Source organism: Stenella coeruleoalba (genome assembly GCF_951394435.1).
Source record: "Stenella coeruleoalba genome assembly, chromosome: 12".
Taxonomy (NCBI): domain Eukaryota; kingdom Metazoa; phylum Chordata; class Mammalia; order Artiodactyla; family Delphinidae; genus Stenella; species Stenella coeruleoalba.
In genome coordinates, this window is record NC_137158.1 from 12,978,198 (window position 1) to 13,000,309 (window position 22,112).

The 22,112-nt window shown below is 46.8% G+C and overlaps 1 protein-coding gene across 7 annotated transcripts in view; it reads right to left on the reverse strand.

The window, feature by feature from the left end:
* Positions 1-22,112, reverse strand: part of COL12A1 (collagen type XII alpha 1 chain) — a 137,642-nt gene that overhangs the window by 107,279 nt on the left and 8,251 nt on the right. For 4 of the 7 annotated variants that reach the window (XM_079939143.1, XM_079939140.1, XM_079939137.1 and 1 more), the window contains exons 1-2: positions 6,515-7,427; positions 3,235-3,342 (exon numbers count right to left, since the gene is read on the reverse strand). In XM_079939143.1, the coding sequence (XP_079795269.1) occupies positions 3,235-3,307 (73 nt within the window). In that variant the 5' untranslated portion in view covers positions 3,308-3,342; positions 6,515-7,427. Of the gene's footprint in view, positions 1-3,234; positions 3,507-6,514; positions 7,428-22,112 lie in introns of those variants that run through there. The other 3 variants (XM_079939144.1, XM_079939138.1, XM_079939139.1) reach the window with 2 other exon arrangements.

Here is a 22,112-nt window from a genome sequence, read left to right on the forward strand (position 1 = left end):
TAGAAATATACATTAATTAGCCTCTTAACCTAGATGTAAGATAATTAAAGCTTAAGACTTCAACTCACTCATGAACTAAAAATATCCAATCGTTCATTATATATTATGAACTACAAATCAGACTTACTAAAATTACAACTCTATTTTTTTTACAAAACATATGTCCATCTCAAATTCTAGATTAACTAGAAAGGCGTCTAACTCTCAGGGAACACTGGCCATTAATCTTTAAATGCAAAGCGTTAAATTTTCTAAATGGCAATTTACATACTGTATGATACAGGAACCAAAAATAAGTTACACATTCTAGATCTTACAGAGCACTGGCCAGGTTATAAGGTTAATAAAGTCTATGCTGTAGCTAAAAATTACAAATATTAAAAGCAAAAAAAAAATCACTTTCACTCTTATTTCTATGGAACAAATACTGTATTATGAAAAATAAAGTTCCATGTATAAGTAAGTAGAAGAAAACAACATGACAAAGGTGGTACCCCTATAAAAAAGGAGCAATGCAAAAAGTGAACGCCAAAACCTTTTAATTAAAGGTATTGAGCTTTCAACATATAAAAAAAAGTAAGTAGAAATTGACTGGAAAATAGTATGAATACAAGAGTACAAGCATGAGTTGCAAAAGGGAAAGAAAAGTAGCAATGGCTACTTTTTTTTTTTTAATGTACCCTTTTTTTTTAAAACATCTTTATTGGAGTATAATTGCTTTACAATGGTGTGTTAGTTTCTGCTGTATAGCACAGTGAATCAGCTACACATATACATACATCCCCATATCTCCTCCCTCTGGCGTCTCCCTCCCACCCTCCACAATGGCTACTTTTGAACTAAGATCAAAATAACATATCAAGAAGCAGGGCTGCCAGTTGAATTTGTGAAATGTGCCATCAGAAATACTTCAGAGAAATTCTGTTTGCAGCCCATTGTCCCCAGAAAGGCCTTGGCCACAAACTTTGTTAGCCCTTCCCAGGCTCCTGGGGCCACTTAGTAATTAACACCCGAGCTTTGCTGTCCAGTACTGGAGCCACAAACCACACGTGACTATCAAGCGCTTGAAATGTGGCCAGTCCAGATGAAATGCACTGCAAGCGTAACATACATACCCAATTTCAGACTTAGCTACAAAGAATGCAAAATATCTTACTAATAATTTTTATATTGATTACATGTTTAAATGGTAATATTATGGATATATTAGGTTAAGTGAAATATGTTATAAAGATTAATTTCTCCTTTTTCTTTTTCCTTTTTTAATGTCATAACCAGAAGATTTTAAGTTACATATGTGGCTTGCATCTGTGGCTCACAGTCTGTTTCTATTTGACAGTGCCAAACTAGAATAAGGCCCCCTCCAAATAACAGATCTTACAAAAGGATCATTATTAAATGCTGGACTAAGTGGGTGAGAGACAAGAAGAGAAACAGCTTAAGAAAGCAAAAGAAAGAGCTGTATAATGTGGAAATAAATACAAATCTAAAAGATAAATTATGAGAAATACGGAAACAATCAGTAATGTAGACAGTAAAATGTTCTTTTCAACTGCACTTTGCTAACCAGCCATTATCCAATTCAGAACTGATTTTTTTCCATTTACATCATTTCCAACCCAATCCTTGTCCTAAGACTTCTCAACCCTTTCTGATTTTCAAATAACTATTTTCTTAATGAGCAATAAATATGCCACTTTAGTGAATTATCTAAAAATATCTTTAGTAAGGCTTCCAGAAGTTCCTCAAGTGAAATTCCTTCCTAACAACGACATAGAAAGGAACATTAAAGGCAACCTCAGCTGAATATTACTTCACAGAGGCCACTCTGAAAAGCCTCTACATTCATAAAGTATTAATCAGATAAGAAGAGCCAGCATGTTTCCCTCACTTTTCTGAACAAGCCGTACATTCTGAAGACTCTCTGCTTTGCCCAATCTTAGTCTTTTGTACCTGCAGTCTCAAACTAGAGAATCAAACACAATAGAAAGTTTTTGAAAATCTCAGTGTGGTCATAAAACAGCTCTCCTTCCCCACAGCCTCTAAGAAACACAACCCCCCCCCCGCCCTACCCCCCTTCCACACTGACCCACACAGAAGTATTGCTCTCCTCCCTTAATTTCATCGGGGGCATTTCTGCATTGGAAAAAAAGTATACATTTCTTAAGATGTCTTTTATGGTATTACCCCATTTACCTTGCAGAACAATAAATCTAGTTTATCAGGTCTCCAACGATAACTGAGAGGACACAGAAGCCCCTCTTGGGTCAATATACAGAAAGGGCTTGTTCCGCGAATGCTGAGAAAAGAAGGCATCAAGTGCACACCGCAGCAAGCCTAAAACAAGGTTAAAACTCTAGCAGAAGTCCTTCGTTTTCCAAGGGCTGGAGCGTACTGAGCCGTTTTGCAGACCCTGAGGCCCTGAGACCCATCTCCGAACCTCTGAGCGACTCCGCACTCAGGTCTGAAGCTGAGGGAAGGAGGGAGGGGTAGGTGGTGCCCGGCTTGCCAGGCGCCCGCTAGCTTCCTAGCTTGAGAACCTTGGCCCAGACCCAACCTGTTCGCGTGGGGCTGGGCCTGGGCTTGAGCCACGGGTCTCGTAGCCCAGTGAACCAAACAGAGACAGCGGCGACCTCGGGCCGCGAGAACACACCCCGCGTCCCGGATCTCTGCTGGCCCGCCAGTCCCCTGGGCGGTTGGGCTGCTACCTCATTTGCCTGCACCGCCCGCCTAGCCGACTGAACTCCCCACAAAACACACAGACGCGCAGAGCCGGCTCTGTTGGAGTCTTTTATTGCGTGCTGTCACCGAGGTCGCAGTCCCGAGCCACGCGCACGAGCGAGTGCGCCCGCGCTCCGGGGCTCCTGGGTACCCCCCCCGGCGGTGTTCGTCCCGCAGAGCTGGGTGCAGCCGTCGCCCCCTCCCGGACGGCTGGTCCTCTCGGAAGGCGGCCGTGTCGGTGGCAGTGTGGACAGCACACCGCAGAGACCAGAGCAAGGAGAGCACACAGCACTGTACGGGACGGCTTAAGCAGAATACGAAAGAGCGAGACCTGAGAGCTGGGAAATGGACTGACCTCAGAGAAGGGGGCGTTTCTCCGAAGGAGAGAAACTCCGGGAGAACACACGAAGCGCAGGGAGAAACACAGCAAGCAACAGAGACAAGAAAGATCTGCTTCTTTCCTTTCTAGACTTCTGCATGGTCACGGGGGAGAAGGAGGGAAGAGCCTTTTACCTTCTGCCTCAATGGAAGACAGGAGCAGGGCCGCGCCCAGGGCGGCGAGCGCTGGGGGAAGCCTGGTCCGCATGCTCGGCCTCGGGGCTCAAAGCCGCATGAAGGGATCTGCGGGAGGAAGCAGTGACGGCGTCAGAACCGGGTCCGGGCAGGCCGGGAGCCAGGTTAGAACTGGAGCCTGGACCCGGGCCAGGACCCGACCAGATCTGCCTTAATAACCATAGGGCCCAGACCAGCATATAATGGGCCTATTGTGAAGCAGTGTAAGTCAAGTTCATCTGCAGCAGTTTAATCACGGGCACTAAGAGAGAGTTCAAGTTTAAAGCGGGTCCTGTTTTCCTGGAGGCTGGCCCTGCTTAACATCCGGGGTGAAGGCCTTACCACGCCCCACATAACTCCATCCCCCTGGGTGATGGCTAATTCAGAGGTCATCTTTTCCCTGACTCAACCAAATGCCTCTTCCAGCTGGGGGTTTTATTTGGCCAGCCGTTTTATCCTAGCTGCTGAGCTCTTTAGGTAACGGTACTTTAGTGGTCTCGGGGTAATTTGGAAAAGTATAATAAACCTCTTTTACTCTCTTTTTGTTCTGCCTACAAATACGCAGCTCTTGAAGGTCTGACATGGATTATACAGAAATATGTGCAGACCAAGAGAAACCTGACCCCCTGCTAGCTGTGTTATCTTCACAGCTGATAAATCTTTTACTCAAGATGAGGGGAAAAAAACAACTCTAAAATACATCATAAAAAGGGAAAGGCAATAGAAGAGACAAAGCACTCCTTCCTGTTTTCCCAGGACTTTTTTTTTTTTTTTTTTTTTGCGGTACGCGGGCCTCTCACTGTTGTGGCCCCTCCCGCTGCGGAGCACAGGCTCCGGACGCGCAGGCTCAGCGTCCATGACTCACGGGCCCAGCCGCTCCGCGGCACGTGGGATCTTCCCGGACCGGGGCACGAACCCGTGTTCCCTGCATCGGCAGGCGGACTCTCAACCACTGTGCCACCAGGGAAGCCCCTCCCAGGATGTTTTTTAATAAAATTCTCAGTAATAATTAATCTCATTTAACTGTTCATTTATTCCAGAAGATTACAGGCTTATATGCTCAGGAGGAGAATACATTCTACACTGATTTTTCCTGATTCTGTAACTAGGTTATTAATTCTTTAAAGACAAATAGTCTTATTCGTCTTTTGTGGTTCCCAGCACACAGTAGGTGCCTAACCTATGTCAGTAGAAGGAAATCTTCCAAAATATTCTAAGGTCCAATTCAGAGACAAAAGCTACTAGCAACGAACTTAAAAGTGGGGGGGGGGGGCTTCCAGAAGCAAAACATAAAAAGAGAATTGATTCTGAGGTACATAAATGATTGTAAGACAACACACCAGTCCTCGTGAAAAAAGAAGTCATGCTTGGGAATTCAAAAATGAGCCACAGGTCGAGCCCTCTTTGAGAAAAGAAACTGACAACCTCCAACCGTGTCTTTCCAAATTATTGGCACAATGTATTAGGGCAGCTTTCCTGGACCTGAGTGTAAATTGCATTTTAAATGTCTGATGAACGGGTGTGCCAAATTGCCCGGAGCTCATTTTTATGAAGCCAAGATTAAACTTTTGTCGCTGCTCTGGGGATCCAAGAACTCTAGCAATTTCTTTCTTCCTAATTAACAACTCTTTGACATTTCTAACCCTTTTCTAAATCAGTGAAAAGCAAGAGGTGAGACTGGCCCATTGTCCCATCATCTGGCCTTAACTTTGCTATAATAATTTCCAACTCTGTTGGCAGTCATGCTCGAGAAAAGTTAAAGGCTAACAGTCGACCCAGCGAAAAACCGTGTGCTGCTTTTTTTTTTTTTTTAAACCTCTTCGCTAGCTACAAAAACCTGAGTAGTGGAAGGGCTATTGCCTGGGTCTAGAGCGCCACCTATCGGCTACCTGACTCAGCGGCACAAGGAATCATGCCTCGGGGTTATCTGAACATAGAATCAGTTCGGCCAGCCAGCCAGGCATTCCACCCATATGTTAAAAAAAAAAAAAAAAGTTTTATCTCCTTTTAGCCAAAATATTTATATGAATGTTTAGCAGCACTTCATTGAGCACTCTCAGACATAAAATCTGAAAGCGGCCGCCCCTACGTGGCAGCGAGGATTCCCTCACTTCACCCTCATGTATGAATACGAGTCAATTGCGGGGGTGGGGAAAGGGGTAGGAGACTTACGGGATTCATCTCCTCTTGCCAACTCGTCCCCTCCCCCCTCTCCGCTGGAAAAGGCCAATTCCTTTAACTCCCTTGTCAAGTTAAAAAAGGAAATGACACCCTCACCCCTACCCCGCGGGGTGCCTCCAGATCCCCTGCGCGTCACCCACGGCAACCTTGACATTCGTTACCCAAGGACCGAGTTTAGCGCTCATTTCCTTTCTTGCCCCGTCCCTCCCCAGCGTTCCAGCACACTTCAGAGGGCCACATAATCCGGGGTGATTTGGGGGGAAAGGGGTCCCAGAAAGCCCCGTAAGGACCCTACGGGTGCCTCCTTTGCTGTACCTCTTCTGCTGCCTGGCTACAGTCCCCGCTCCGTAAATAACTCTCTGATCCCTACCCTCTTTGGATATGGGATGGAAACTCCCCCAGAGGTTCCACGACCCTGAGTAGGGCGTCCACTTATGCACTGAGGGGGAGAGGTCGGGGGAGGGAGCTGTCTCCAGCAGCTGGATAAAGTCGGCCAAAGCTGAGTCCCCGAGAGCTGAGCTGACCCACCATGTGGGATGCTTTGAAAAGCTGAGAAAGGAGCCAGATCACTCGCCCGGGAGTCTGTCTCCGGACGCCACACACACCGACGCAGCCTCGACGAGGGGCAGAGCCCTCCGCCGGCCCTCCAAAGAATTCCGCGCCGTGCATCGCTAAAACACCTTCCCTGCGCGCGTGCGGCACCGCGGCAGCCGCGAGGCCCTGAGGGACTGGCGGCCCCAGGAGCCGGCGCGCCCTGCGTCAATTTCAACGAAGCATCTATAGACGAAATCCCTCCACATTCTGGCACATCGAACGGGGTGCCTTACGCGCGCACAGCCTCCCTGCATCAGCTCTTCAGAAAACCTACAATTCTTTCCCCCTCAATGACACAGACGAATCACAAAAAGCTCAGAATACCCGGCAGATCTCAGGCACAAGTCCAAACGGTCCCCGCTCGGGCTCCTTAGTGGCTTAGAACCGAGCAAGGAAGAGGCTAGAAGCAAGTTTCCCTAGTTTTCTTTGGAAGGGACGAGGTGACGGGGCCGGAAGCCGGACCGACCTGAGGCGGTGGTGACCGAGGTAGCGGCTGCGATAGCGGCTTCCCGGCGTCGTAGAAGCCGGCCCTCGGTGTGGCCCCCGCGCGCCCCGGCAATCGGCGCTGCGCTCCGGGCGCACCTGGCGGCTGCCCGGAGGTGGGCAGCGGCAGGGCCACCGGGGCGGACTTGTAAGAGAAGGAGGATCCCGGGCGGAGAGGCGGGAGCCGCAGGGCAGGCGGAGACGGCCCGGGACCGCAGCTGCCGGCGCGCGGACGCGTCTGGGGCGGCTCGCCTTCGTCGAGTGGGAAGAGGCTCCGCGCCGCGGGCTACTTAATAGAGGGCTGTTCCCAGCTCTCAGTTTACTCGGTTACGAAACGCCTGAGAAGGTGGACGGCTGCCACGGGGTGATGTATGCTCCTCCGGCGGTGAAGGAGGTCTACTTTTGGGAACGTGTGCATACTTCGAGCATTCCTTCTGCGTGAGGTGGCGATCGCCGTAGTAGCAGTGCCCCGCCGGGAAGGAGGGAGGGGGGCAGGGAAGGGGGAGGAGGAAGCGGGGAGGGGGACAGCCGCAGCCGGGTTCACTGCCAAGGGAATCCGCTCACTCCTCCGCTTGGGGCGGGCTGGGGAGCTCGGGTTTCCCTATCCGTGCGATTTTAATAAATTTATTTTTCTAAATTAAGAACGATGGGAGGGAAGTAAGCGGCTCTCGTTTTCAGAACTGCGAGGATGCGGCTGACCCCACCCCATCATAGCCCCATCCCCCATCATCGCCACCTACACCTTCCTCCCCTTCCGTCCTGGGTGCACTTAAAACCGATTTACAGGGTTTCCATTAACTAACTGTCTGCGCACGCGGCACGCCTTCTGTCTTTTTCAATCTCCGGCGATTGGAAACCCGGATGGTCGCCTGCGAGGGGCTCAGAGAGGGGATGGCTTTCCCAGTCCTGTCTTTCTCCCCTGGGGCTTCGGGACGGAGCTGGGAAGCTTAACTGGAGCCAAGAGAGAGGGCAAGGAACGCTAGGAAACCTAGGGATCCTCAAAATTAGAAGCCGCTCAGGAGGTACATCCACCGTAGAAATTTCTCACTTGGGCCAGAGCAAAACTTGGTCGCGAGTCGAGGCTTCGGAAGGGAAGCTCTGCCCTTAAAACGCCCCGGGGTCAAGGCAACTAAGGGGAGTCAGTTTCCCCCCGCCCCGCACTGCTGGGAACTGGAGGCCAAACGCGGGGCTGACGTTCTGCCAGCACCTTCTCGAGGTCTTGCCGCCCCTCCTCGCTCTGCTCCACCTCTTGGCCCTGAGAGCGGAGCCTGGCACTGAGGGTTGCCAAATCGTACTTGACGCACCGGAGGAAGCGCGGGGATCCTACACTGTGGCATCAGAAAACCGCTTTACACACGTCTGTGCGCTCAGCCCAAGTCCAGCACCTTTTGGCCTCTTGGAGCCCAGGGGTTACTCCCACAAGTTTAAGCTGCTGGGGATGGAGGAGGGGGCCGGAGGGGAACGCAGGAGCGGCCTCCCTGGAATTCACCGCCCGCAACACAGGAGGAGGTCGTGTGGCCAGCGTAAACTTCTTTTCCCTATTTGGTCTGACATCTGCTAACCTGGCCTTCCCTTCACCAGGCGCGATAGCCTACGAATTTGCCTTTAGAATGATGACAAGAACTTGTAGGGCCGACGGTCCCCTGCACTCCGCCCCACGCACAGGCTGCTCCAGCGAAAGCCGAAGGAAGCCTGGGAGAAGACTTGGAGGGAGAGAATGGAGGAAAATGGGAATCGCCACCTCTGCACATTCCCCGAGTACACAAGGCCCACTCGAAGTCTAGCTGGGAGCTCACACAAAGAGCCCACACACGCACGATGCATAGCCCTTTTCCCCTTCACTCACCCCCCGACGCCCCGGGCGTGAATAACACGACGGGCACACCCCAGCGTGCGGTGATCACCGGGGTAGCAGCCCTTCACCTGCACTCTCACTCCACTCCCCTCTCACAGACGCACGTAGGCGGGTGGCAGCCTCGGGGACAGAGCGTGGAGCAAACAAGTCCCGGCAGCCGCCTTCCGGGCACCCAGCAGTGCTGCGCCGCCGCCTGGAACCGCCACGGACTCCCCTGGGAAATACGGACTCCCCAGGGAAATCCACACTCCCGTCTAGAAAAGGAAAACTGTTTGCACGTCAGCCCAAGCTGGCTGGAGTTTGCATTTCGCCCAGGTGGGCGTGTGTGTGTGTGTGTGTGTGTGTGTGTGTGTGTGTGCGCGCGCGCGCGCGCGTGCGCGCTTTTTCTTTATGTACTTAAAAAAAAATTGTGATGGCGGTGTTGACTAGGAAGCAACTTAACTGGGTGTTGATATTCTTGGTTTAAAAAAGAGTTCTCCCCTGCCGATTTGATTCAGAGCCGCAAATGCATCTGTCAGCCCGGGCGGGAGTCCAGCAGTCGGCCACCCTCCGGGGAGCAGAGGGCAGAGGCGGGCTTCCCCTTCCCGAGGCTGGAGGCCGCAGAGACTGGGTGGGAGAGGCGTCCGCCCCCAGAGGACGCGCACTGCGCCGCTCTCCAACCCCGCGCGGCGGCCGGGGACCCGCGTGGCCAGCCTCTTTTGCTCAAAGCATTCTCGTCCGCATGCTTAGATTTAATGCATTTGAAAATAGTTGCTGCGAAGAAGTGAAGGTAACGTTAAACCACCGGCCCCCAAAGCACTGCCTCACTCGGAAAAAAGATCATACGGAAAACTTCCAGAGTATGGCGAGAGGAGAAGGGAGGGGACACTGCCGTCGGGAAATACACAGATGCACATCCACAAACACACGCACATCTACATCCCAGGGGACACGAGTGCAACTCAAACGTATCCAAAGGTGCGCCGGCGTGGGCGGGGTTCCTCCCAGCGTGCGGCCTGCACTGTTTGACCTCAGGGGACCCTTCCGCTGGGCTCCCAGTTTGGAAAGCGGACACACGAGTAAAAATGCACTAATATGTATAAAATAGATAACTAATAATAACCTGCTGTATAAAAAAATACACTAAAAAAGATTTTTTTAAAAACGTGTAAACCGTCTTCCAATCTGTGCCCTTCAGTAGTGCGTCCAACTCTTCGTGACCCTTGGAACCCGTTAGTATTTGCAACAAATTGATGATATTTATCGACTGCGGCAGAGTTGGTTGGACTTATTCAGTTTGGGGATCTCTCTCACCTCACTCTCACTGCTCCCACCTCTTCTCCCTCCGACTCCTGGGTTCCCGGCGGGTCCGGAGCTTCAGGATTTCTTGTCCGACAGCGCGATCTAGCGGTCAGCGCGGTCCCTGGCGTCGGAGGTCAAAGTTACAGAACGTAGAGGCTGGAAGTTGACGGGTTTAGGTTGAGTTTTTGGACGATGTGTCATCCATGTATCTGACTCCCAGGATTGGCTGAGAAGCGACAGGATGGAGGAAGGAGTGTGGAGGTGACCTAACTTTCTGTGTGCCCATCAATTAGCCGCCCATAGATATGCCTGCCCCAAGGCGGCTGCGAGGTTCGGGTTAGGGGTAGACAAAGGAAGAGGTGCTAATTTCAGGAAGAAGTGCAGCTTACAGCACCGCCCTTAACTTCTCAAAGGGCAAAAGCGGCCTCTTCGTTGATTTGCTTGGCGTTAGGACAGCCAACGTTCCTGGCGACAGGATAGTATTGTTTCCATCTCAAGTTCCGGCTGATTTCCTTTGTGGGAAAGAGAAACCTGGGCTCAGCGAGTACAGACGGTCCAGCTCTTAGGGCTGCGCGCGGGCCGCCCCCAGAGTGAGCTTTAAGGGTCTTGGTGAAGAAAGCTCTCGCAATCCCCTTGAGATAAACGTGTGAAGGAGGGAGGCAGAGACGCAGTGACAGCAGCAGTGAGGGACAAGGTATCTGGTATCCTGTTCTTTAGATCCCCGTTCTCTAGGCAAGTTAAATCACACTTACCAGAACCTTCCATGTGTCTGTACAGAGCCAAGCTCAGAGAGGTGGATATAAAGATAACTACAGAGGCGTCGCCCTCAGAACTCTATCTCACAACACCTTGGGGCACCTGAAGCAACTTCACGTTGGGCCCACTCAAATCTCCCAAGAGATTCTGCCTCCAAAATGTTTTACCATTAGAAGTGAGAAGCAGCAGACCACGACCCGCTCTGCACCAGCAACGCTGAGGAATCGGAGACCAAAGGAATCCCTGAAGGAGGGGAGAGGGGAGCTGTGCCCGCCTGCCTTCCTGAAAGCTTCTGCTTTCTCACAAAGGTCTATTTCAGGGAAGCCCACAGGCTTGGTGCCACTTGACCCAGACCTCTCAATTGCACTGACACATCCTCCCCTATCAGAGTTTGAGCAACTCTGGAGCAGAAAACAGTAACGCACCGCGTTCATCCTACTACACAAGGTGACTCGGCCTCGCGTGACCTCAAAAAGTTGCGGTTGCACGGGAAGCTTTGAAAATGCAAAAAAACAGTGCATCCGGATACAATATCTGCTTAGGATGAACCCTTTAGATTTCAGGAAAGTCAAGTGCTGCTGGGAGTGGATTATTCAGTTAACTCTGAACTCCTTAAGCAAAGTGAAAAAGATAGAAGAAAATAAATTCACTTAAGAGTTCAGAAAGCACCCTCTGCCACTTCCTCTTTCACTTCTGTAAGATTCAACACTGTTCAAGTCATCCTTACACCGCAGGGCACTGGGAATCTATTTCGTTTGTAACTATCAAAGTAGCAGAAGGTCCAGAATTTCTAGCCAGGCCACTGTGCTGTGTGTCAGCAGTGGGTTTGTGTACACTGACACTGGGGATTGCGTGCTTGACATACGCTTCCACGTTGGTGGAAAATGTGAAAACTCATAGGAACCCATTCTTCAAGATTTGGTCTTGGCCTTCAAACTCACGGCATAGTAGACTGAAACGCAGTGATGATGAAATCATAGTCAAAAGAGAGGTTTCATTGGTCTCAGCTGGAGCTCCTGTGTAGGATGAAGTGTAACCAGACCAAGGCTCCACTTGATAATGCATTTGATACCCTTACTAATTCATTCAGCTACATTTATGGTGCACAGACACCCAGGTAAGTCAAAGCAGACAAGAGCTCAGATTTGGGGTGCTCCTGAATGTGGAATGCGCCCTCTGGTGGACAGGAGGAGAAGGGTGGCCACTGTCTGATCAGACTCAGGGTTTAATCATTTTACCTTGAGCTTTCATTCAGCAATTGCTGTTATTCTAGTCATGGTGTTCATGAGGAAAGGTGGGAGAGTTTTTTCCTTAAGACAAATCAAAAGAAGTCCTGTCCATAAAAACTTCAATGTAGTAACAGAGACTAGAAATAAGCATTAAGCAAGAGTCAAATGTTTCAAGAGAGGTCTGGAGACTGTGTAGTTGGAAGCTGAAAAAACCATATGAAAAATAATTTGAGTGGGGCTTCCCGGGTGGCGCAGTGGTTGAGAGTCCACCTGCCGATGCAGGGGACGCGGGTTAGTGCCGCGGTCCGGGAAGATCCCACATGCCGCGGAGCAGCTGGGCCCGTGAGCCATGGCCGCTGAGCCTGCGCGTCCGGAGCCTGTGCTCCGCAACGGGAGAGGCCACAGCAGTGAGAGGCCCGCGTACCGCAAAAAATAAATAAATAAATAATTTGGGTGGAAAAACATGGTATAGAGGAACAAGGTAAATGACATCGCAGGAAGCAATCAGCTCAATCCATGATTCAGAACATTCCACCGAAAAAAAGATTTTTTTGCACAAACCAATCTCTCTATAAACCAATCTTTCCACAAACCAATGACAAAAGAGGAGGGAAAGGGTAGATTGTTATGAAAAAGTATTTAGGAGCTACTGCAACCAAATAATAACAATAACAATGATAATAGTAGTCACCAAGAAATGTGAAGGGTCTGGAATTTTATCCTACTTGCAGGCTAACAAGCTACCCTGCTGCAGTTTCATGGCTGCTGGCAGACAACCCAAGGAACCAGAGACAAAGGACTATATTACTCACAGCAGCAGCCGTAGCCAGAGTATCGTGCTTTGCACAGTTCCCTAAGCCCCAATTCCCACAGGGTGATGCAGAGGGGACCAGCGACCTTGCATTCACAGTGGCTGCATTAAAGGACCCAAATCTGAGCGTGGGGAGCCCAAGTCTTTCACAAGGGCAGTAAGCTTGCCTGACTTTTGCCTTGAAAAGAGACATTATATTTGTTATATTGGACAGTAAACAAACTTGCCCTTTGCTCTTCCAAGGCTGCTAGTGTACAAACACCCTAGAAGAGCTCATCTGGAACAAAAGCAGCCTGTGTCTCTGCTCAAAAGACACACAGACACAGGACAGACCCACAGAGAAAAGTCTCAGCAGTGAGAACTGTTGGGAGTTCACGGGAGGGAGAAAGCACGGTGTCGAGATGGTCCCTGAAGCATTTCTGGAGGAGGGAAACTTGAAAGGACTAGAACTAAGCATTCCAGACACCAGATTCAAAATGAGAAGCTGAAAAATTAGCAAAGGACAGGAAATATCTTGGACAATAAATAAAGCTGAGTTGTTTTAGCAGAAAGTTTGTGAACACAACTGGAATAGCAGTGGGGCGTGGAAGTAGCTGTGATTCTGGAATTTAATCCCTTAAATATAATCATTTACAGGGTGTATTCCAGACCCTGCACAGAACATTTTCTACTTATTAGTTCACGGAATCTGATTTCCCTCTCTATGCTATAGATGAGAAATCGAGGCTCAGAGGAGTCTAGTGATTTGCTGGTCAATTTTGGAACCAGGATCTGAATTCAGCTCTCTGACATCTAAGCCTATGGTCTTTCTATTATATTAGAAGAAATGCTTGTTAAAAGAATGATTTAAAAACTCTTGTAAAAAAGCCTAATCTGGCAATGGAGCTCATAGTAACTTGCTGGGGAAGAGGGTATGCCGAAGTCCAGGCAGAAGATGCGGAGGGTCCGTATCAAGGTGCTCACAGCAGTGGCCGGCAAAGAGGAAGGCTGTAGGAAGTAAGGATGGGAAGATATCTTAAGATGAGCAAGCAAAGTCAGATGACTGGAAGAATGATGGTGCCATGGAGAAAATTAGGGAAGTGAGGCAGGCGAGTTAGCTTTAGGAGGACAGGACACAACAGCTTCAGATGTGCCTTCTATATGATCAAAATCCTTGTGGGTTTTTTCCTAATAAAGTTTATTGGTAGCTTTCTATTATATTAATAACTATTATATAATTTCTATTATATTAATAAATTATAATTTTTAATATATTAAAAATAGTATCTCAGATTCTTTTTTTAAAATATTTATTGGAGTATAATTGCTTTACAATGTTGTGTTAGGTTCTACTGTACAGCAAAGTGAATCAGCTCTACGTATCCATATGTCCCCTCTTTTTTGGATTTCCTTCCCATTTAGGTCACCACAGAGCACTGAGTAGAGTTCCCTGTGCTATACAGCAGGTTCTCATTAGTCATCTATTTTATAAATAGCATCAATAGTGTATATATGTCAATCCCAATCTCCCACCACCTCCCCTTCCCCTTTGGTATCCATACATTTGTTCTCTACTGCTGTGTCTCTATTTCTGCTTTGTAAATAAGATTGTCTATACCAATTTTTTCAGATTCCACACATATATGTCAATCCCAATCTCCCACCACCAATTTTTTCAGATTCCACACATATATGTGTCAATCCCAATCTCCCACCACCTCCCCTTCCCCTTTGGTATCCATACATTTGTTCTCTACTGCTGTGTCTCTATTTCTGCTTTGTAAATAAGATTGTCTATACCAATTTTTTCAGATTCCACACATATGCGTTAATATACGATATTTGTTTTTCTCTTTCTGACTTACTTCACTCTGTATGACAGTCTCTAGGTCCATCTACATCTCTACAAATGACCTCAGATTCAAATATGGATTTATTTTTTTAAGACAGGTGTATTCGTGTCTCTTTTTCTCAGGATTTTGCAAACTGTGAAAAACTACTAGAGTCACATTTGCACTCTCTGAGACAGGCAGTTATTCAAATGGAAAACGATGGCGTTGTTTGGCCTTGGCCTCCTGCAAGCTTACTCATGGGCGGCTAAATACATAACACTGCATGTGATACAAAAGCATCTGGAAAATGCTTAAACAATGTCTCCATCCTCCCCCTGTCTATCCGCTGCCAGAGTGTTGGACTCATCTAGATGAAAGTACATCAAGTTCTCATTCATTGCTTAAACTGAAAAAATAATCACCTCAAACTCTCGCATATGGCCTAGTTTTTCCTTTTTTTTAAAAAAAAAAAAAGGGTGGTTTTATTTATTGAATGGCTTCTTTTCTTGCAGTTTTGGGGTTGTTTTTCTGATAGCAACGGCTTTGGAACAAAACCACAAACTGCCCCCAGAATAAAAGATTATGACCTCTGGTGCTAGGAACACCGAAGGCTGTGTCCGTAACAGGGACGTAATTAGAAAACCAAGGATTGCGGATCACGTGTATGTTTTTATCACCACGTTTGCGAAATGAGGTCCTAGGCCCTCACTATTTTGCTTATGACCTGTGAAAATGAAGTTGCAACGTCTGGTATCGCATTTTCCAGCAGTGCCTGATGCTGTTTCAGACCTTTACACTGGAGCTGAGGCGAGGGTCTCGGCCCATCAATAATGGGCTTTCACAGCGTGGTCACGGCGTGGGCCTGGCTCAGCCATGTTCCTCCCACTGTCGTCCTACTGCAAGGTCACCATGTGGCCTGAGGTGGCCCTGGAGGGTCTGAGCCAATAGGTCCCAAGCCTCCCAGCACAAAAAGTCACTTGGTGAGACTGACCAATTTCTGTCAATTTCTGTACTGATGCCTGAGCACCGCCCTTACACCAGTTGAACCTGATCCAGGCTGGCGCGGGCATCTGTATGCTTTTGAAGCTGCCTGGATAATTCTGATGGCCGATGAGGGTTGACATGTGCCCGTCTAAGCCAAGTCCCTTCGTGTTAAGGAAATGCTGGGAACCCGGCTGCCAGTGGAAGATGGAGTGTCCTCACCTAGAACCGGCAGGTAAAGAGGACCAACCACCCGTAGGGCTGGTCCCCAAATCCGTGGTCCAAGGGGGTGTTTAAATTTGGGTTCAGTGTTGGCAGCAGCAGTTAGGAAAAGTATTATGAGAAAACCAGCAAACTGAGGGAAAGTGTATTGGCCAGAGCTGGCAAGTGGGGCAGCGAATCAGATCCAGCCCCACCAGCTTCCCAAGTCTCCACAATGCCCACCTCCACGTCACACCTGCAGGGACCCTGGTTCACTTGTCAGTGGCTCAAAAGTCTAAATCAGACAGAAACAAGGTCCAGTGTCATTTGCCAAAGGACACTCAAGATTCAAGATGCTATTTATCTCTTGTTCTTACTGGTGCTGACGTTAAAGTAGATGTCCAAAGGTGAGAAATTTCTGTTTTATTTCTTCTGATGAAAATACTGGTAATGTTTTTTACCGTATTTGTACTCAACAGTCTAAAATATGGCACAAAATAAACCTATCTATGAAACAGAATCAGGGGCATAGAGAATAGACTTGTGGTTGCCAAGAGGGAGGGGTGTGGGAGAGGGATGGATTGGGAGATTGGGATTAGCAGATGCAAACCGGTATATCTAGAATGGATAAACAACACAGTCCTACTGTATAGCACAGGGAACTATATTCAATATCCTGTGATAAACCATAATGGAAAAGAATACGAAAAAGAATGTACATAGATGTATAATTGAGTCACGCTGCTGTACAGCGGTAATTAATATTGTAAATCAACTATACTTCAGTTTCAAAAAAGTAAATATTTGTACTCAACAGATTAGTTGAATAATTTTAGAGAAAGACATGAAACAGTATGGTGGGTGGGCCCCAGCTAATGACGATGGGATTATCACAGAGTGATGGGAGCAAAGGGATCTTAGAAATCATGCAACCCGCTCCCTCATTTCACATTTGCAAAACCTGGGAAGCAGAGCAGCTGAGTAGCTGGCTGAAGGTCATGTCTGTATCAGCTTATCAGTGGTGCCAGGACTAGAATCCAGGTGCCAACTGCCTGGTTGGGCTTCTTTCCACTCTTCTGGGTACCCTATTCCTGGGCACGTCATTAATTTGGCAAAACATGTTGGGACTCATCGCCTCACTGTCTGGAGGATGGGCTGGACTAGAGCAGTGGAAGGCTCCCTGCCGCCTATCACAACATATCTGCATCTGCAATCCTTTGAAGTTAAAGGAAAACAAAACTTGCCGCAAACAGGCAGTGACATATGCAACGAGATGCGCCTGGCCCGCTCAACGCTTAGCAGTACAGCTGACAGAGCCGCTAGGAAGGAGACCAGACGCCTGGGGCCATGAGTTCTGCTCCCAGAGAAAGAAGGGGCGGTAACTCCCTCCTCGATGCAGACACTAAAGCAGCCTGTGACTGTTCTGAGCGCAGGTGAAGATACAGACCAGCAGAGTGACTCGTGTCCTGTGACAGGCAACGTCTGCTTTCTTCCTGAGGAAGATTCTCCTCTGGGATCCCGTGAGAACTTTGCTGCACTCACTTTTTTTAAAAAAAGTTTTTAATGATGTATGGTTGATTTACAATATCATCTTACTTTCAGGTGTACAGTACAGAGATTCTTTTTATATATATGTGTATATATATATTATTCTTCAGACTCTCTTCCCTTATAGATTAGTACAAAATATTGAGTACAGTTCCCCATGCTCTACTGTAGGTCCTTGTTGCTTACGTATTTTATGTAAAGTAGTCTGTACTTTATGTAGAGTAGTCTGTATATGTTAATCCCAAGCTCCTCATTTATACCTCCCTCCACACCCCTTTCCCCTTTGGTAACCATAAGTTCGTCTTCTATGTCTGTGAGTCTCTTTACAACTGGCATTCTATTGCATCAGAAGGGTTCCACTGCTGGCAGCAGAAAACAGAAAAAGCAGGGACTAAAACACTCACAAAAGCAAGAGGGAGGCAGTCCACAGCTGATACAGTGGATCTGCTCCATGAACTCTTCAGGTACCTGGGCTCCTTCCATCTCACGACTCCACGGATGAGTCCTCTGTTTCAAGGTATATACGTACAAGACATGACATACAATTTTAGCAAGAAGGAAAAAGCAAAGGGCAAAATAAGGTGTGGGCTGGTCACACGGTGATCTGTGTGGTCTTCTGAGGAAGTTTCCCACAAGCTGCTCTTTGATGACTGTGATTATATCTCATTGGCCAGAACTTAGTCACGTGGTCCTATCTAGCTGCAAAGGAGCTTGACAATGTAGTTTATTCTGCCGTCCAGGTGCCCATCTAAAACTCTAAGGTTCTATTATTATAGAAGAAGGAGAGGAGAGAACGGGGGGTGACCGCTGATAGACAGCAATCCAGTGGTAAATGTCCACTTTCTGTGGACATTCGATGTCCATAGAAAGTGTGCACTTGGTAGCTAATAAGTAAGCTAGGCCAAGCCCTATCCACGGCGTCATAAAGTCCTGGTTACTGATATCAGATTTAACAAGACCATATTCAAATTTTGGACTCATGCCCCTCAGTCTGGAGAACTAGCTGCAAAGTACAGAGGAATCCCCTTTGCACTGTTGTCTTCAGAAATTCCTTAACTCCTGCTAAGTCCTGGCCCGCACACTTAGCATAGTTTGGAGACTGGCTTTACTTGAAAGCAAAACCATCCTGTGAGCTAGACAGTCTATGGAAACAGCAGGTCCCCAGAGAACAATGAGGCCGTGGAATCATCACTGGTGACATCACTGCACAGACATGTGTTTTCCCCAGCGAGTCATTTACTCCATTAAAACTTCATTTCATCTTTCCTCTCATAGAGGGCATTGAAAGGATTACATGACATTGTTTTTACAAACATTATTCTGGAACACAAAAAAAGGCAAAACAAAATGCAGTTATAAATAGAAAGGGAATATAGGAAATTTTCCAGGAAAATGTAGGCATTTTATAAATGACTATGACTTAGCTTCTCCTGTAAAAAGATGCTGTGTTTGTCTTATGTTTCAAAGGGGCAGGAAAAGAGATTAATCTGCGAGGAGACACCACTGATATGGTAGGTAGGGGGTAAAAGTCAAAAGAAGGTTCAACAGAAGAGAATTAACGGAGGGAAAGCAGTTTAAAAAACTGACCAAATAAAAGACACTCTGCTTCCCTGGTGGCGCAGTCGTTAAGAATCCGCCTGCCAATGCAGGGGACACGGGTTCGAGCCCTGCTGCGGGAAGATCCCACATGCCGCAGAGCAAGTAAGCCCGTGCGCCACAACTACTGAGCCCGTGAGCCTAGAGCCCGTGCTCTGCAACAAGATAAGCCACCGCGATGAGAAGCCCAAGCACCGCAATGAAGAGGAGCCCCCACTCGCTACAACTAGAGAAAGCCCGCGCACAGCAACGAAGCTCCAATGCAGCCAAAAATAAATAAATAAAATAAATTTTAAAAAATAAAATAAAATAAAAGACACTCATGAAGCAGAAAGTGCACTTAGGGTTAGGGTTCCCGTGCATCTCCATGCAATGTCCACAACAACGGTCATTCAGCGCAGATGGAGCTAATGTTATTTCCTCAGCACCTCAGATGAAAACAAAGAAATCTGATGTTTAAATAGGAGGCAACATGACTAGAAAGTGGCACCCCTAGTTCTCAAACCCAGTTCTACTGCCAGTTCCTGCCCCAGCCTCCTTCGCGCCTGGCTGTTGGCGGTTTGTCCTGTCTCTGCCTCATGGTGGCATCCCACTTCCCATCTTTGCCTCGTCCGTGGACTCAGACTCTCCATCCTCGGAATGGCTCTCGCCACCCCACTCTTAGCTAGGCCTTTGGAGAATGATCCTGATCAACCCTGATGGAGCGATCCTGTCAGATCAGCTTCCTGGGGACTCTGAATGCGAACAAATTTGGCAGGAAACATGACACTGCACAGAAGGAATTTCAAGTATCGCTCACTAAAACAGTGGAGGAATTATTTGGGGAGGAATCGGTCTGATTCAATATCTTTCTACTCTGGCAACCAAAAAAGCTAGACCTCAGCACATCTATCCATCTACTTTGACACATTGTTGTGTTTTTTTTTTTTCCATAACTTAGTAATATCTTACAACTATAAAACCGAAAATCTAGTACAAGTATGGTTATGATATTTATTTTCAAAGCCCTAGTGAACTGAAAACTGCATGCACTGCCAGTAGAAATGTAAATTGGTACAACTGCCTTGGGGAAAGTTAGCATTTTATTATTATAAACACACACTTACTGTATGACCCAGAAATCCCTATCCTATGTATTTAGCCAAGAGAAATGAAAATATATGTCCATATAAAGAGCTGTGTGTGAACGTTTATAGCAGCCTTACCCATAACAGTAAAAAACTGAAAACAACTATAATATCATCTAGTGGATAAACACATTTAGACCATGCATACAAGGGATATTACTTAGATACAAAAACGAATAAACTACTGAAATTGGCAACATGGATGGATCTCAAACTCATTAGATTAGACCCAGTGAAAAAAAGTCAGACACAAAGGGATACAAACTACATATGATTTCATTTATATGACAGTATAGCTAGCAAACTATAGAGACAGAAATCAGAACAGTGATTTCCAGGGGCTGGGGGTAGGGGTGGGGGATTGACAGCAAAGGAGCAAATGGACCTTTTCGGGGGTGAAGGAAATGTTCTGTATCATAATGGTGGTGTGGTGTTTGAGATTTTTTTGAATCTCAGATCTGAGAAAAACATGTTTAAAAAAAGAATTTATTGCATATTTGCCATAAGTCATGCACTTTGCTGGGATCTAGGAATACAGAGATGAAAGACCTGGTCCTTGACTTTAACGAGTTTATAATCCAATGGAGAAGAGAGCGGAGTGAACCATGACACTGAGTAACAAGTGCATTGGTGGAGACATGCAGAGCATGCCGGTGAGACATATTAAAATGTGACTTGTTCTTTCCAAGGAAGTGGTAGATGATCTTGAGAATCCAGAAAACCAAGTTCATAAATAAACAGGGCTGTTACGTAGTAAGAACAAGAATCCTTGGCTTTAGCATCGTGATCTGTCAATTCCTCAGTGACTCAAGGATAAACACAGACTTTATTGATCGTCCGTTTTCTAATATCTACTATTTTACTACTTCGTGTCCTGTTTACTTCAATTCGTTGATTTAATAGCTTGACTTTTAAAAAAAGTTAAGCACATAGAAAATCTGGTTGACTGTCATACTGCCTCATTGCGGGACATCCAGGAATCATTTAGCATGGTGTGTTACTTCATGGTACCAAAGTCCCTTCCCAAAGAGGCAACAAAAACAGTACAATCTGATGATCTAAGTAAAGCATATGCATAGTCTCACAAAGCAGGTTACTGCATGTTACCCCACAATATTTCCATATCTATTCCATTGGCCAGAACTTAGTCACATGGCCATGCCTAGCAGGAAGGGATGATGGGAAATGTAGTCTTTATTCCAAGAAGTCGTGAGCCAGCTGCTAGTAATGGAAAGGATGGGTGGTGTAGGATAACCAGTAGTCCCTGAATCAAAGATGAGATTCCCTTTATCCCTCAGAATACTGGGGTCTTCAAGATAGTGCATTTTCTAGTTAAAACATGAACTCTACAATTTAATTGTCAAAATTTTCCTCTGATTGGGAGCTATTTGTTTTTTCACCTAGTATTACCCTGAAGCTTCACAGATTACTTTATGAAGCTCTAAGGACAGTGCCTGGCACAGAGTAGGTGCTAGACAAATATTAGCTATTACAGCCATGGTCTCTTGGTCAGGAGATCATAGGATCTTAGAGCCGCAAAAGAGAGAATTTAGTCTAATCCTCTCCCCTCCCTCACCCCTCACGCAGAAGTTCGCTTACAGTCCTGGTAACCTAGTTAAAAAAAAGAACAGTGCTCCACGAAAGCAAATAGCACTTAATAATGTATTTATAAAATGAGAAAAATGTCTTTTGCAGAGTTGTGTTTTCCTTTAAAAATATTTTATTTTCCATTAAATTCCACCTCATAGGCCTTCCTTAAAGCTTCCATGGCAGGTTGGTTGTCAAATACACCTGATTGCTTCTGCCTCTATCAACTGCAACTTTGTGTGTGAATTCTTACTGCATTTGCAAAGGTTAAAATTTGTATTCCTGTACAAGATAGTGCCAAAACTCTCCAAATAAAAAGTTCTTCTTGGGACTTCCCTGGTGGTCCAGTGGGTAAGACTCTGCGCTCCCAGTGCAGGGCGCCCGGGTTCAACCCCTGGTCAGGGAACTAGATTCTGTAGATTCTGCACGCATGCCGCAACTAAGACCCACGCGGCCTAAATAAATAAATAATAAATAAATAAATATTTTTTTTAAAATACTTTGTTCCCTTTTTTAAAAAAAAGTTCTTCTTATATATATTTTCTAATTATTAATTTATTATAATCAGGCACATTTGCTAATAAATTGGCTACATTCTTTGTAACAAAACAAAACTGAGGGACTTCCCTGTTGGTCCAGTGACTGAGACTCTGCACTCCCAACACAGCAAGGGGGCCACAAAAAAAAAAAAAAATTACAGTTGCCTTTTCCAGTCATCTGGTAGCCATTGAAGGCCTTTCCCAAATTTGCATGTCAATATATCAAAGAGAATTGGCTTTCTTTTTAGAAATTCAGGCT